The following is a 13,853-nucleotide window of genomic DNA, read 5'->3' on the forward strand; positions in this document are numbered from 1 at the left end:
CCCAACCTAGAAACACTGGGGACCCTCGGCCTCAGCCCCAAAACAAGCCTGGCTCAGATCCAAACCATCTTTATTTCTACAGCAACATTTGAAAATAGAGCAACCGCCTCACCCCCCAACAAGGGCAGCCCCTCCAGCCACAGGGGGACATTAGTGTCCCTTGAGAAGCTGCAGGGGTGGGAGGCGTGGTTGATGGCTCCACGGGTGGTGCCCGGGGCGGGATCAGGCCGTACCTGGGCGGGGCCGGGCGGGAAGGGCAGTGCATAAGGCCGGGATGCCGGGGCAGGGCCCAGCGGTGAGGGGACTGTCAGGGGAGGTTCTCTGTCCTGGGGCACGACGCACCCCTCAGAGTCCGGGACGAGTGCCCCAGGGAACCCTTTAGGGAGGCCCCGGGCATGTGTTGTCGAGCCTGGGAGATACCACCGCGCGGAATGGGGGTGATTAAGGCCTGGGCGGTACCACTAGAGGAGGGCGGGGTGAGGGGCGGCCCGGACGCGCCGTACCGTGGACTGAGGGGAGGGGCGCGGCCAATAACTTATTTCTCTATATACAGAAGCAACGGCCGGGGGGCGGGGTGGGGGGCGGTAGAGGACAGGGGTGCTGACGGGACGGCAGGTGCTTAGTGTTCTTGGCTCCAGGGCCAGGGGATGGTGGACCACTGAATCTCTACCTGGAAGACCGCAGTCAGCCTCTCTGGCCCTGAACCTGGGGAAGAGGGGACCCTGATGAAAGGAATAAATAAGGGGTTCAGCTGCAGCGGGGCAGGCCCAGCCTCCAGGGCTCAGGCTGAGATGACAAGGGAGGAGGTTACCCTGAGATTGAACAGAAAAGACAAGGGTCCTTGGGAGAGACAGGCGGGGCAAGCAGCAGGCCCATGCGCAGGGCTGGGGATGGGGGCAGTGCTGGGTGGAGGCTGTGGCAACCGGCGGCCCCTTCAGTGTTAGTCCACCAGGGAGCTTCGTCGGGAGAGGTCCATGGAGCTGGAGCTGAGGGTGCGGCTGTCAGAGAGGCCTGTGCCTCCGGGCTGTGGGCACAGGGGCAGGCGGCTCAGCCCTGCGCTGCTGCCCGGCTGTGCTTCCCGGGCGCCAGGGGGGTCTGAGCAGCCGCAGTCCCCGAGCCCCGCCCCGCCCGCGCCCTGGCGCTCCCACACTCCCGCCCGCCGCCGCGGTGACTGTGTTGGCACTGGCCACTCGCGTGTCCGCCCAGGCAGGAGCTGGGTTTCCCTAATTTGTCTCCCCGGTGTCCGGCCCACACTCAGGCCTGGGGCAGAGGAGGGGCGCGGCGGGGACAGGGGCATGCAGGCCTGCACCCGCCCATACCTGGACGGGCTCTTCCGCACTCTTGTTGAGGAAGTTGAGAGAGCTGGCCCGCTTCATCCTGAGGGGAAAGGCAGGCCAGGGTGTGCCCGTGGGGGAACTGGGGGAGGAAGGGGAAGGGGTCGGGCTGGGTCTGGGGAGGGAGGCTCATGGGGGGGGGGGTAGATTTGGTGGGTGGTGGAGCATGGGAGATGAGGGCGTTCACCCTGGGTCAGGAACGCGTTGGGGGCTGGGGGTATGTTGGGCGCGTTCTTGAGGCTCACCCTGGGGCTTATCGGGGCAAAGGCTGACCTGGGGTTAGGGGGTTCCTGGGGGCCACCGCCCTGCAGCTTCTTCACCAGCATCTCACTGCTGCGCCTCAGAGCATCTCGGAGTTTCCCGAAGGAGCCGCTGCGCCGCAAGGCGCCGCTGCCGTCCTGCGGGGTGAACAGGTTTGTCTCTGCGCCCTGCTGGCCACGCGGCCTCCGGGCCCACCCCGACCCCAAGACTCACGCCGCTCCACTCGGCCACAGGCCCTCCCTCCTCGAGGTCAGACTCAGACCGAGCCCCAGCGCCCCTGGCCACATCTCGGCTGCCACGGCGGTCTCCCCGGCCACCACTGCCGTCTTTCAGCAGCTCCACCACCTTGGTCTGGCTTGCTGGGTCCAGGCCCTGAGGACGGGAGGCACAGTAGGTGGAGCAACAGGGTGGCTGGAAAACACAGGGCCGAGCAGATCCCCGTCCACCCCGCATGTCTGTCGCCCCACCTGCTTGCGGCTGCGGCTGGCGCAGTCCTCCAGTGTGTGCGCGGCTTCTAGCTTGCCCTGGCGCCGGTACAGGGCCCCCAGGCTGCGCAGGGTGGTGTTGACTGTGGGACTGTGGGCAGGACAGCGAGACAGTCTCAAACTCCATGTCCCCCAGGAACCAGGGCCTAGCCTGGCATCCGCCCACACTGGGCTCTAAGGAGCCATCCGGCCGACCCTGACCTCGCCCCTCCCAAGTGTCAAGCTCTGTGCCAGGCCCAGCTGCTCTCTCCTGTCTTGGATTACCTCAGGCTGGGGACCTGGCCCCAGGGCCCTGAGTGGGATGTTGCCTCTCGGACTAAAAGCTGGGAGTGCCAAGGATGATATAATCAAGCTTTCCTAGTGCAGAGAAAGCCATTTAGGGACAGGTGGCCTACGACCCAGGCCTTGAAAAACAAGCTTATAGAGAAGAGGTGCGACCGGGAGAGGAACAGCAGGAGTTGTGCAGTCCGGCCTCAGCGCCCACCCAGGACTCGGGCTCCCTGCCTCCTGCTCTACCACCGGCCCTGCCCCGCAGTCCTCACCTGTCCACTTTACAGGCCTTGTACCAGCTGCCGTATTCCCCATAGGGGGTGCTATCCCGGTGCTTATCCTGGAGAAAGAACGGTCAGGGATGTAGGAGGAGAGGCCTTCCCCTCTACACAACCCCAGCTTCACCCTCCTTCCCTAAGCACCCACCCCAGCTCTGCCCCACACAGCTACCTTGCTCTCCTCCCGTTCCTCTGCGTGCATCCAGATGGGCTTGTTGTCCCCTGGGGAAGAGAAAGGGGGCTGTCACCAGCCTGCACTATAGGCCTCTGCTGGTTGGGTTGAACATAAAACTGGGGCCTGGGGAATGGGTCAGGGGAAGCCAGGAAAGACCAAGGTTGTGCTTTGTTGAATGAATGAACAAAAGTCAGACCCAAAACATTACTGACCCTCTGGAACAGAGAGGACTGTGGCACAGGCTTGTGCTTGAGGGGCTTGAAGGAGCAGACCCTTAGATATCTCAGGCCCACAGTCTAAGACACGTGCTGAGCCTGGATGACAGGCCAGGCCGAAGGATCCCAGAGCAGGAAATGACTGAACATCAGGGGCCAGAAGGTAGATTCCCAGAGGGGAGGACACCTGCGCTGGGCCTTCACGGGAACAGGAGTTGCCCAGCAGAGAAAGGGGAAAGGCTCTGAGCCAAGCGCATGGGGTACGCAAAGGGCGTGCATGGCACAGGCAGGGCCCAGGACGTGTGTACATGCTCATGTGCGCACACTAGTGCTGGGGGCCAACCAGAAGCCCAGGCGTGAAGGCCTGCCTGGCTGCTGTGGAAGCTGATGGCCGCGTGAGCCTGCACTGGGTGAGCTGGGAGGACATGGCAGCCATGCACTCACCATTGACAGAGCCAAACTCCTTCTCGTGAGCACGCGTGAGGATCTCCTTGTACAGGATCTCTGCATCCTGGTACTTGCCCTGCTTCAAGTAGCAGGAGGCCTAGAGAGGCAGGAGCCAGAGGAGGAACAGGATGCAGGCAGCTGAACCTTTTCCTTTTCTTCCTCCCCTAGCCTCCTGCCTCCCTCCCGCCCTCCCTTCTGCCAGCCCCTCCTGGCCCAGGGTACCAGGTTGTTCTTGGTCTTGGCCACGTTGGGGTCATCAGGCCCAAGGCGTGTGGCGTAGATTTCCAGCGCCCGCCGGTAGTAGTATTCCACCTCCTCAGCTTTGCCCTGGTTCTGGCACAGCAGCGCCAAGTTGCTCAGCTGCTTGGCCACATCTGGATGAAACTTGCCCAGGACCTGGGATGGGAGCAGGAGCCAGTGGCTGGGCTCAGAGCAGGCCTAGGCCCCTGGCCTGCCCAGCTGCCCGGCCTGCCAGCCCTGCCTGCTCCCACCTTCTCCCGGATCTCCAGTGCCCGCTTGCACAGAGGCTCAGCCTCCTTGTACTTGCCCCGCTTGCCGTACAGAACTGCCAGGTTGTTTAATGTTGCGGCCACCTGGGGGGTCAGAGAACAGAGGCTCCGTGACCCAGGACCCTGCTGGCCAGGGGTTCCGGGACCTGGGAGCTACAGAGAGAGCAGCAGCCCCCACCTCCACCCACCCTCACTCACAGCCGGATGGTCCTTGCCCAGTGTCTTCTCACGAATGGCCAGGGCATCATTGAGCAGGTGAGCAGCCTCCTTGTACTTGTTCTGGTCCCTGGGGGTAAAGAGAATTATGAAGAGGGTTATCCTCCAGCCCAGGCCATGCCCACAGTGGTCCAAGATCCCTTGATTTCTCTTATAGTTACCGAGTTGGCATGATTATGACCCAGAGCATGGGGAGACCTGGTCAGCCCTTGCCCTCCAGGAGCTGGGGGCAAGGGGCTTTGGGTAATTCACCCACAACTCACCAGGGCATAGTGCTGGGGTAGGAGGCAGATTCTCCCAGATCCCACCACCACTGCCTTGTGCCCAGCCCACCTTGTTCTGTATTCCCCAGTGCCTTTGCTCATGCTGCTTTCTGCCAGGAAAACCTTTCCCAATCCCTCATGCTCTGGGCAGACTCATCTTCCACCAAAGACCCTGCTCAAACCACAGTGCCTAGAGAAGTTGTGGGGACTTCCTGGTGCCTGGGAGTCCTCGAGTGCTGCCCCCTCCCTGGTTATGTCCAAGCTTCTCTCCTCCACTAGACTGAGGCTTATGCTCCTTCTTAGCCCAGGCCCATGCAGGCCCAGGCTCAGCCCCCTCTGGGCAGAAACTCCCCTCTCTGCTGCCCAATTGCCTGGAGGAGCCAACGTTGTGGCCCACGGCAGGCAGCTAGGGTTTGTGACCCAGGGCTGGAGCCTTCGGGGAAAGCACAGGCACTCCCACAAATGCCTGTGGCCAGAGGAGCCTCACCGATAGACCAGCGCCAGGATGTTCAGCATGGTGGCCACGTCAGGGTGGTCATGGCCCGATGTCTTCTCCAGGTCTTCGAGTGCCTGCTTGCAGAGTGGCACGGCCACCTCGTAGCGGCCCTGTGAGGCATACTGGATCACCAGGTTGTGCAGGGTGCGGAGCCGTGCCGGGATTTCATAGCCTCCATGCTGGGCGGCCACATCCCCGCCTCCAGGGCTGGGGGCTGCAAGGACAAGGGCAGGAGCTCAGATGTACCGAACTGTCCCCCCGCGAGCTGGGCTGGCACTTGCCAACATTGCCTTTAACTCACTTGACATGTGGCCCTGGGCAAGTTACTATTTTGCCTCCATTTCTCCATACTTAGAATGGGTCTAGTCACCCCCTAGAAAGTTAGTGATGTCCCAGTTCCCATTATTGCAGCTCTGTGTCCTAGCGCAAACCACCTGACCTCCGATGCTCAGCCTCCTCGGCTGCAGAAGGGAGACTCCAACACACACTTGGCACTGGCAGCAAGGCGAGCACTGGCCCAGGGCTCAGCACTGCACACGCATCCCCCTTGAACCGTCAGAGGCGGCTCAGAGAGGAAACGAAACTCTGCCAGCGGTCACAGAGCAGCTAGTGACACAGTGGGACTTGAACCCAGGCTGGGCCGCTCCAGAGCTGTGAACTATGATGCCTGCTCCTTACAGAGCTTGAGGGGAGGAGAGAAGCAACATGTAATACCTGCCATTTAAGTTCTCACATGCTGGGATGTGATGGGCAGAAATGAGGCAAGAAAGAACATGGCAGCCATTTGGTCCCTGTTTCTGGTGACCTCTGGGTCCCAAGGACCACCCACCCACCCCCAGACCCAGCTGCCCGTCCACACCTGGGCTCTGCTCCTCCTCGTTGGGGAACAGGTCATCCAGAGAGTCTTTGGGGACCTCCCCCTTCTCCTCCTGGGCAGGAAGAGAGGAGAGCATCAAGGAAGGAAGCGCAAGGTAGCCCAGGGGTCGGCAAGTAGGTCGGAGCCGAGTGGGCTCCACGCTGCCTCCTCCCCGCTCCCAGGCCCCCGTCTGGTGGCCTTGCAGGGGCTGTGGCAGGACTCACGTTGGGGGAGGCGTCCTCATCCAGCTTTCGGATCTGGCTCATGAACAGCAGGTGCTGCTTCTCCTCCTCCAGCTGCGCCACGGCCTGCTCGCTGCGCTGCAGCTTCTGCTGCGTCCCTGCCAGCTCCTCCCGCAGCCACTGGTTCTCCTGCACCAGGCGCCGCACCTGGGCCCGCAGCTTCTGCTTCTCTGACTCTACGGCTCCCAGGTGGCTCGAAAGTGCCAGGATCACCTGTGGCAGCCCGCCGGGATGTAGGTCAGAGACCTGTCTCCCCACCCCCCAGCCCAGGCCTCTGGGGGCACCGGGGCCCAGCGAAGGACGAGATCTGGCCCTGCCTGTGAGGAGCTGCAGGGACTTAAAGTCCTCACATCAAGGGAGTTTTCTCCCAAGGCCCCAAACAGACCACAGGCCAAGACCTGAACCCAGGAGGCTTGGGGATCCCAAACTCCTTCCTTCTGCGGTCAGAAGCCCTGGGGTCCTAGGCCGACTCTGCTGGACTCTTTTTTCCGGGCCTCCAGCTAGTTCTCTGCGGTGATGGGCCAGCTCCCACCTCACTGGGCTGATGGTAAAAAGGGCTAGTTGGGGTGCTCTGCTTCCCCTCCCCCGCTGGCCATTTTCTTTCTTTGTCTCTCCTGGGGGTTGTAATCAAGCCCCTGCAGCCACAGCCACTGCAACCCTTTCTCAAGGAACCCTGTTAGGTGGCTCAAAGGTCCCACCCCGCCTTCTGCCAAGGGTCCAGGTGAGCCCGAGCCCTTCTGCAGCTCCGAGGGCGGGAAGGGCTGCATGTCCCAGCAGACGGTCTGGGGAACTGCAGGGCTGGTAAGGAAACCTGGAGGCCTAACCCTAACCCTACCCCTCTCCCCAGTTCTACGACGCCTTTCCCGCCTTGGGGCCTTGCATAAGCTCTACCCTTTCTCCATCCTTCACATCCACGGTCATTTCCGTAGTGAAGTGTCTTCTCTTTTACACCCACCGTCCCAGGAAAGCAGGGCACCTTCCACTCCTTTCATGCCATCCTGTTGCCCATCTGTGCAAGGGCCTGCACACACTGGAGGGGGCCCTTGTGTGTCCATTTCTGCACCTGGCAGCCAACCGGCCAAGGAATGAACGACCAACACATTGTCCCTCCAAAGGGCCAGGCAGCCTGGGACCTTGCACTTCCCAGTTGACTAGCAAATGCCTAAATGACAGGTGTTTTCAAAACCAATAGCTTTAAACAAAAAAAATTCCCTAAACAACCTGCAAGTATATACAGCAGATGGCATGATCCCTAAAGACAAGGAAACCAAGATGATACCACCTGCTCAGGATTCACAGAGACAGCCGGTATCTCAGCCAAGACTCTTTCCCCAAAACCTAACTCCTTCTCCATCTGCATATTGTTCTGGCAGCCCCAACTTCTAAGGGGGCCAAACCAGAACCCCTAAGCAAGCAGGCTCTCATCCCCTGAACTTACTCCAACCACAAACCTGGTCTCTCTCCCCCTCACAGTGGCCCCAGATCCTCCTGGGCCTACCTCCAGAACACCTAAAACTGGTCCCTTTAGTCCTAGCCACCATTTCTCATTGGAATCCCAGCAGTGGCTTCCTAACTGCCTCCTACCTGCTTCCATCCTTGACCCACTAGAGTTCATTCTCTGCATCTCAGCCTGAGGGAGCTTTGAAAATGTAAGTCATACTGTGTGTCCCTTGACTGCTTAAAGCCCTCTGATGGCTTCCCAATTTCCTAAGAATGAAACCCACACTAGTAACGCACAGCATGATCTGGCCCCTACCTTCCCCATAGGTCTCTTTTCTCCCCCTCTCCTTCCCCATGAAGCTCCAGTCACATAGGTTTTCTCTCAATTCTCCCATTATTATAAGATCTTTCCTACCTCAGGACCTTTGCACATGCAACCTCTCACCTTCCTCCCTTTCTGGAGGCTGGTTCATTTCTTCCTTCAGGTCTCGGTTTAAATGTATTTCCTCGTAAGTCTTGCCTGACCAATAGATAAGACTTCCCATTAAAAGCTATTATAAGATCTTGTTCTTTTCTTTGGAGAACTTCTCACAATGTGTAACAAATGTATGTGTGTTTCTGACTGTCCTTCTACTGGACTAAGGCAGAAATCTTGCCTGTCTTGTTGGACTTGTATCCCCGGGACCTGACCTATTGCCTAGCACATAGTAGGCATTTGATAACGTACCTGTTAATGAATAAAGAAAAGAATGAGTGAGGGGGAGGGCTTCTTAAGGATTTCCTTTTTGTTCTCGTATGCAGTTCGGTCTTTGCTACCTAGCAGAGAAGCTAGGAACAGGGTTCTGTGTGGGGGCTAAGGGGTGATCAGGCTTCTCCTGGGGCAAGGCCCCACTGGAGTCTCCAAAGCCACAGGTATTTCCTGGGGTCCTACCATGGAGCTCGGGAGGACAGATGATTCCCTGTTCAGATAACCCTCCCTCCTGTGACCTCCCACCTCAGCACCCCAGGCCAGCCTACCTGGGCCTCCCCCAGCCCCAGCTCGATGGCCTCCAAGGAGCGGCGCAGAAGGACGCAGCGCTCCTGTGAGCCGGGCTCTGCCTCGCTGGCTTCGGGAGCGACCAAGGGAGCGAGAAGGGCACGATGCTCTCCGCGCAGGGTCTCCAGCCCCTGGATGACGGCCTTGGTGCCCAGCACGATCTCATCCTGGCTCAGCTTCTCCTCTCGCGGAAGCACCATCGTGGCCATGGCCTTGCGCCTGTGAAGGCGAGGGGGCGGGCAGGCGGGTGCTGGGCCTGGGGCCACAGCGCCGTCCGCCCGGATAAGGTAAACACCTCCGGTCCCCGGACGGCTGGGTCCCCGGGGTGCCCGGGTCCTCTAGTCGGCAGCACGCACCGTGCCTGCTCTCGGCCTACAGGGGGCGCGCCTAGCTCGTCTCCGCCCGGGAGACGCAATGCGGTGAGGCCAAGTGAGGCTGGACCCGGATTCGGACCAGACCACCGGCTGAGGCTGGCATAGGCGGCCCAGTCTCGGGGCGTCCCTGGAGGGCTCTCTTAGCCAGGGCAGGGAGCACCGGGGGACAGTCCTGCGGGGATCGCGGGGCCTCACTCCCATGCGGGAGACCCCGGCCCCTCCGGGAGATCCAGCCCCAGCCCCTCCGGCAGCCCCCGCCCTAACAGGCAGTCCGGGGCACAGAGCCCCTCCTCTTGGATAGGCTGACTCTGGGAGACCCTTCCCCTGGAGGAGCAGAGATCTCGCGTGCTCCGTCACCCCAAACCCCGCCCACGAAGACCCTCCCCATAGGTCGGTGCGACGCAAAGAGGTCACTTACCCCGAAAAGACCGAGCTCCCGCTCCGGGCCACCCAGGACCGCACCCCCTCCGCGCGGGCGGGCCCGGCCTTCGCACAGGCCGCGCCTGCGACGACCCCCTCCCCTAGGCCGACCCAGAGCCCCGTCCCCCGGCCCAATGGGCCCGCGCGGACCTGCACCTCGCGCTCGGGCCCGGCTCCGGCTCTGGCTCCGGCTGCGGCTTTGGCTCCCTCCCCGTTTCACTGGGACCCGCTGCTGAAAGCGGGTCCCACCGCCTCCATCCCGCCGCCCTTCCCAACAGTCCCCGCGCCGCCTTAAAGGTGAAGCCGCTACCTCAGCGACGTCGGAGGGGGCGAAACACGCTCTTCCCCGCCCGCAGGCTGCCTTAAAGGAGCGCGCCAGCCGGGCCTGCTCCGGGCAAGGGGTGGCAGGACCGGGGCGTGGCCAGCAGGGGCGGGGCGGGGCCTGGCCCCCGGCGCAGGTTCCCAGCAGCTGCCTCCAAGCACCTGCGGCCTTGAATTTGTCAACCGTAAACCGCTCCGAGGCCGCAGGAGTGTGGACAGGCTCGGGAAACTGCGAGCCTGAACGCACGTAGTCCGCGGCTAGAGGGGACGGCGAGAGAAACTGGGGCGCAGGGAGCCGGCCCAGGGTCCACAGCGAGACACTGGGCATTTATCGGCGTTTATTGAGGGAGTTGCCACTTTCTGAGCGCTGTGTGTCAGGTGCTTTGGTGCCGCAAGCGGGTTAACTCACTGAATGCTCGCCAAGACTCCATGACTGGGCACTGCTGCAATCCCCGTCTCTCAGGTCCCACGGACCTCAGGCTCATTTGTCTCTAGAGACTGGTTGTGCCCCCGCCCAACTCCTTCGGAGCTGTTCATTTCCCTGTAGGACTCACGACAACTTAGGGCTGCTTCGTGGAGAGGAAGGGACAGAGGAAGGGAGAAAAGGGTGGCAAAAGGCAGCCAGGCATCTGCCAAAACGAAGACTCATGCGTCTGTGGGTAAACTCCACAGCAAGTGCTGTTGACCAGAGATGATCAAGACAAGGTGATGATGTCATTCGGAGCTCAGATGAAATGTCACCCCTTCAGAGAGCCCTTCCCTGATTCCCAACCCCCCATGTAAAGCAGGCCTCCAGTCCATCTCATGCACCCGTTGAATGATCTCTATAGCATGTACCCCTTCTAACATTTTTCTTGTCGGTTTCCTGTCTCCTCCCTAGAATGTAGACCAAGCCCTGCCTGTTTTGTTCACTCTCAGAGTAGCCCCTGGCCAGTCACAGAGCAGCACTCGGTATGTGCTGGTTATTTTTTAAAAAGGGGTGGGGTGGGGTGGGGCTGAAGGATACATCCGTTGGCCTTACCAGGTCCCTTCCAGGCCCAAGTTTGGACTGATGCTCTGCAACCCTGGATTGGTGGCTGTCTTGGCACTGCCCCCAGTGCTTCTAGGTCAATGTCATTAGTGGGTGACAGCAGGATAACTGCCCAGAAGGACAAAACCTGCAAAGCAAGGCCTGATGCTAGTTCCCACAGATCTTGGTGTTCCTCATGAATCAGGGTGGGCTCAGACTCAGATTCCACCCGCTTCAGCATCCTGGTGTATCCAAGAATCTCGCTGGCCTCCCCTCTGACAGAGAGATGGCCCAGTGCCCCTAGCTCAAGTACATCCTGTGACGGGGAGCTCACTAACTTCTGCTGTGAGACTAACGTTAGAAAGTTTTTCCTTCGATAGCACCAGCAGCGCCTTCCTGCAGCGCTCGCCACACCAAACTGCAGCTCTGCCTTCGGGAAGAAGTCTGCTCCCTTTTGCCAATGAAGCTACTCAGAGACCACGATGTTCTCCTTCCCTGCGCTGACAGTCCCTGTCCCTTCACCTGCTCCTGCCCCAGTCTCCTGACCCTTCTCCATCCCGCTTCTCTTCTCTGAGTGTAGTTTAGCATGGCTGCCCAGACATTGCTTAGAATGTTGTGCTCAGTCCAGGGCCCAGGGATCCAGCAGGAGGTGAACTGCACAGATCGCAGCGGGATGGAGTCCTCTTAACAAACATGCCACCTGTCTCCTGTGAAGTTGCAAGTCAGGCTGACTGACAGCCACCCCACCATGTCTGCTGTGGGTAAGCCTGTCAGCTAACATCCTGGATTCCATATGTCCCAGTTATATCCAGACAGGTTCTTCTCCCCAGTCCTGTAATTCTGCCACAGTGACTTTTTGTTTTTTTAGAAAGAGAGAGAGGAAGGAGGAGAAAGAGAGAAATTTGTTGCTCTACCTATTCACGGATTCGTGGGTTGACTCGGTCAAGGATCAAACCCTCAACCCTGGCATATCGGGACAACGCTCCAACCAACTGAGCTACCCAGCCAGGGCTCCCAGTGAGTTTTAAAGGTGGCTAATATAGTCATACGATGCAGAATTCAAAAGGCAGCTGCAAGTTACGATGAAATGTGGTTCTTTCCCTCTGACCACTGTCTTCAGCCCTGCAGCGCCCCCTGCCCAGAAGCACCTGCTGGTGCCAGTTGCTGTCCATCCGTTGTGTTGGTTGCATCAGTGCAGAGCTGATGTTTGTCCTGGTCAGTTTCATCCGGCCAGTTTTCCTCCAGGGCCCTGAAGGTGGGAGTCTTTGACATCTGGGGTCTGTCTTCCTTTGTCCTTTAAAGCCCTTCCTCACACAGGCCCTATCTCCCAGAGGCGCTCTGACTGGGGTGTCATTAGGCTGCCTCTGGGCACAGAGTCTCCATCAGCCCATGGCTGCACTCCCAACCAGCCTGCAAGCTCACAGGGAGGAAACAGAACCTGGAGCCCAGGGCACCGGGGTGGTTCTTGGCGAGGCTGGGTTTCAGAATCTCTAGTGAAGGAACTGTTAAAAGGCTCTCCTTCTAGAGACTGGGATTTGGTGGTGCCAGGCCCTAGCCGTCTCTTACTTAAAAACTTCAGCGGTGCCAGTGATGTGCCCCCTTGGTTGAAAGCCCTTGCTTTATTTTATGAGTAAGGAAACTGAGGCCCAGAGAGGGGAAGGCGGCTGCAAGAGGTGAGAGCCTGCTGTTCCCCGGGGAGCTGAGGCTCCCAGTGACCAACCATTATGTCCTTCCCTAATCTAGAGTTCAGGTCATTTTGTTCCGATGTGTAAGGGACAACACTGGTCCCATGAAGTAGAGGCCAAGATAAACTGATGGGGGAACTCAAGAGTTGGGAAATTTTAGTTTAGTTCTATAGTTAATACTCTTAGTCGTTAACGCGTGAAAAAAGCTCATTTCAGGAACTGAAGGTATGACCCACCTTGACTCCAGGAGACCACAGCAAGTCCACCTTTGTGCTCCAGGAGGCCTGCAAGCAATTGAGATGGTATCGAGCCTTTGTGTTCCAGGGAGAGACTTCTCGCTTCCCAGGACACAGGACACAGATAAAGAATCACCTGTCAACGGATGAAAGCATGTGAGGGAAATCGCCAGACTGCAGCTTTTAATCTAACTTCATTCCCGAATTCCAAATCCCTTACCTACACTTTCGCGCTCCTTATAAAAAAGGCTGGCTTGAAAGGAAATATAAGACGGTCTGTTAGGGTACATAAACCTCCGTCCTCTCAGACCACTGCCCATAGAGATTCAATCCCTGTCTCTGCTTATTGGTTCTGGTGGTGACAGGCAGCATGAACGTGGACTTTTCCGGTTTCAAAGCCGGGTCAAGCTGCTTGTTCACACCCACGCAAAAGCACGGTGGCACACAGCCTGAGGCGGGCTCCCCCAGAGGCCCCTCCAGGTGCAGGGGTTTACAGGCACGCACAGGTGCAAACCACACCTGGCTGAGCCCAAACACATGTCCGCAACTCCTGCTTTCTTCCTTTGTGCGTTCTCCCCATCTCACAAAGGAGCACATTTTAAAAATCATCTTCTCCCAGGTGAACGGAAAGAGCCTTTTCCAATCTCCCTTTGCGGCTTTTGCTGGGCTCTTGTTCTGGCTTTTCTGCTGACTCCCTGCAATCTTTGTGGTTTCTCTGAGACGCTCTTTGGGCAGCCGGCCCTGCTCCTCCGTGCCTGCCTGGTGGAGGGAAGGCCTGGCCTGCTCTGCCGGTTCTCAGGCTCTTATCTTGCTTACAGTGCTTGACCTTGCATGTGTCCAAACCTTTCAGCCACTCGGCTCTTTATCTTGTCTCTGAGGGCTACACTGTGCGTCTCCCACAGGAAGGGACTGTTACTTCATCCGCTCTGTTCTGTACGCCCCCCCTCCCCGAGCTGCTGGTCTCATGCCAGGCTGCTGATGGGTGCTCAGTTAAGAGAGAGGAAAGGAAGGAGCCCATGCTCGGCGGTGATTCAGCTCCTTATGCCATTTTCTGCAGAGCTCATCATCGGCTTATCCCCACTGGTTCCAAGCCTGGGGAAGTTGTTCTTGCTGCTTTTAATATAGTTTACTCCCTGAAAATCCCTCCCTCTGCTTCCTACCCTTCCCCTTGGATCCTCAGAAGCACTCCCCCCGCTGAAGTCAGCTTTGAAGTGGCTAGGGACCATCTGACCAAGCATATCACCCCCCACTCCTCAAATGTCCAAGAGGTCAGCCATAAATGCTA

The 13,853-nt window shown here is 59.0% G+C and overlaps 1 protein-coding gene across 9 annotated transcripts; it reads right to left on the reverse strand.

The window, feature by feature from the left end:
- Window positions 1–53: 53 nt before the first annotated feature.
- Window positions 54–9,707, reverse strand: KLC2 (kinesin light chain 2). Of its 9 annotated transcripts, none has more exons than XM_090258209.1 (16): window positions 9,628–9,707; window positions 8,505–8,742; window positions 6,030–6,260; window positions 5,809–5,878; window positions 4,941–5,163; window positions 4,173–4,260; window positions 3,957–4,058; window positions 3,688–3,861; window positions 3,463–3,562; window positions 2,801–2,850; window positions 2,623–2,690; window positions 2,063–2,171; window positions 1,809–1,967; window positions 1,608–1,732; window positions 1,320–1,416; window positions 54–1,024 (listed from the first exon to the last, which is right to left on the reverse strand). In XM_090258209.1, exons 2-16 carry the CDS (start codon window positions 8,730–8,732, stop codon window positions 941–943), a joined length of 1,908 nt encoding a protein of 635 aa, XP_090114335.1. In that variant the 5' UTR covers window positions 8,733–8,742; window positions 9,628–9,707; the 3' UTR covers window positions 54–940. The 9 variants fall into 9 exon arrangements, with proteins under 9 accessions (XP_090114335.1, XP_090114327.1, XP_090114336.1 ...); XM_090258201.1 differs by having other exon boundaries at window positions 8,505–8,779; window positions 9,628–9,702; XM_090258210.1 differs by lacking the exon at window positions 9,628–9,707 and adding an exon at window positions 9,474–9,610.
- Between the last annotated feature and the right edge of the window lie 4,146 nt (window positions 9,708–13,853).

The sequence above is a fragment of the Furipterus horrens genome, unplaced genomic scaffold (genome assembly GCF_987537825.1).
Source record: "Furipterus horrens unplaced genomic scaffold, mFurHor1.1.pri manual_scaffold_2, whole genome shotgun sequence".
Classification (NCBI taxonomy): Eukaryota; Metazoa; Chordata; class Mammalia; order Chiroptera; family Furipteridae; genus Furipterus; species Furipterus horrens.

What these genes read in the sequence shown, in the direction of transcription:
- KLC2 (XM_090258209.1), bottom strand. Translation starts at nt 8,732, where the DNA reads ATGGCCACGATGGTGCTTCCGCGAGAGGAGAAGCTGAGCCAGGATGAG. An exon ending in TGGGGCTGGGGGAGGCCCAG is followed by an intron (nt 6,261 to 8,504) that starts GTAGGCTGGCCT and finishes GGGCTGCCACAG; the next exon opens with GTGATCCTGGCACTTTCGAG. An exon ending in CAGGAACCCCCTAACCCCAG is followed by an intron (nt 1,417 to 1,607) that starts GTCAGCCTTTGC and finishes TTCCTCCCCCAG; the next exon opens with TTCCCCCACGGGCACACCCT.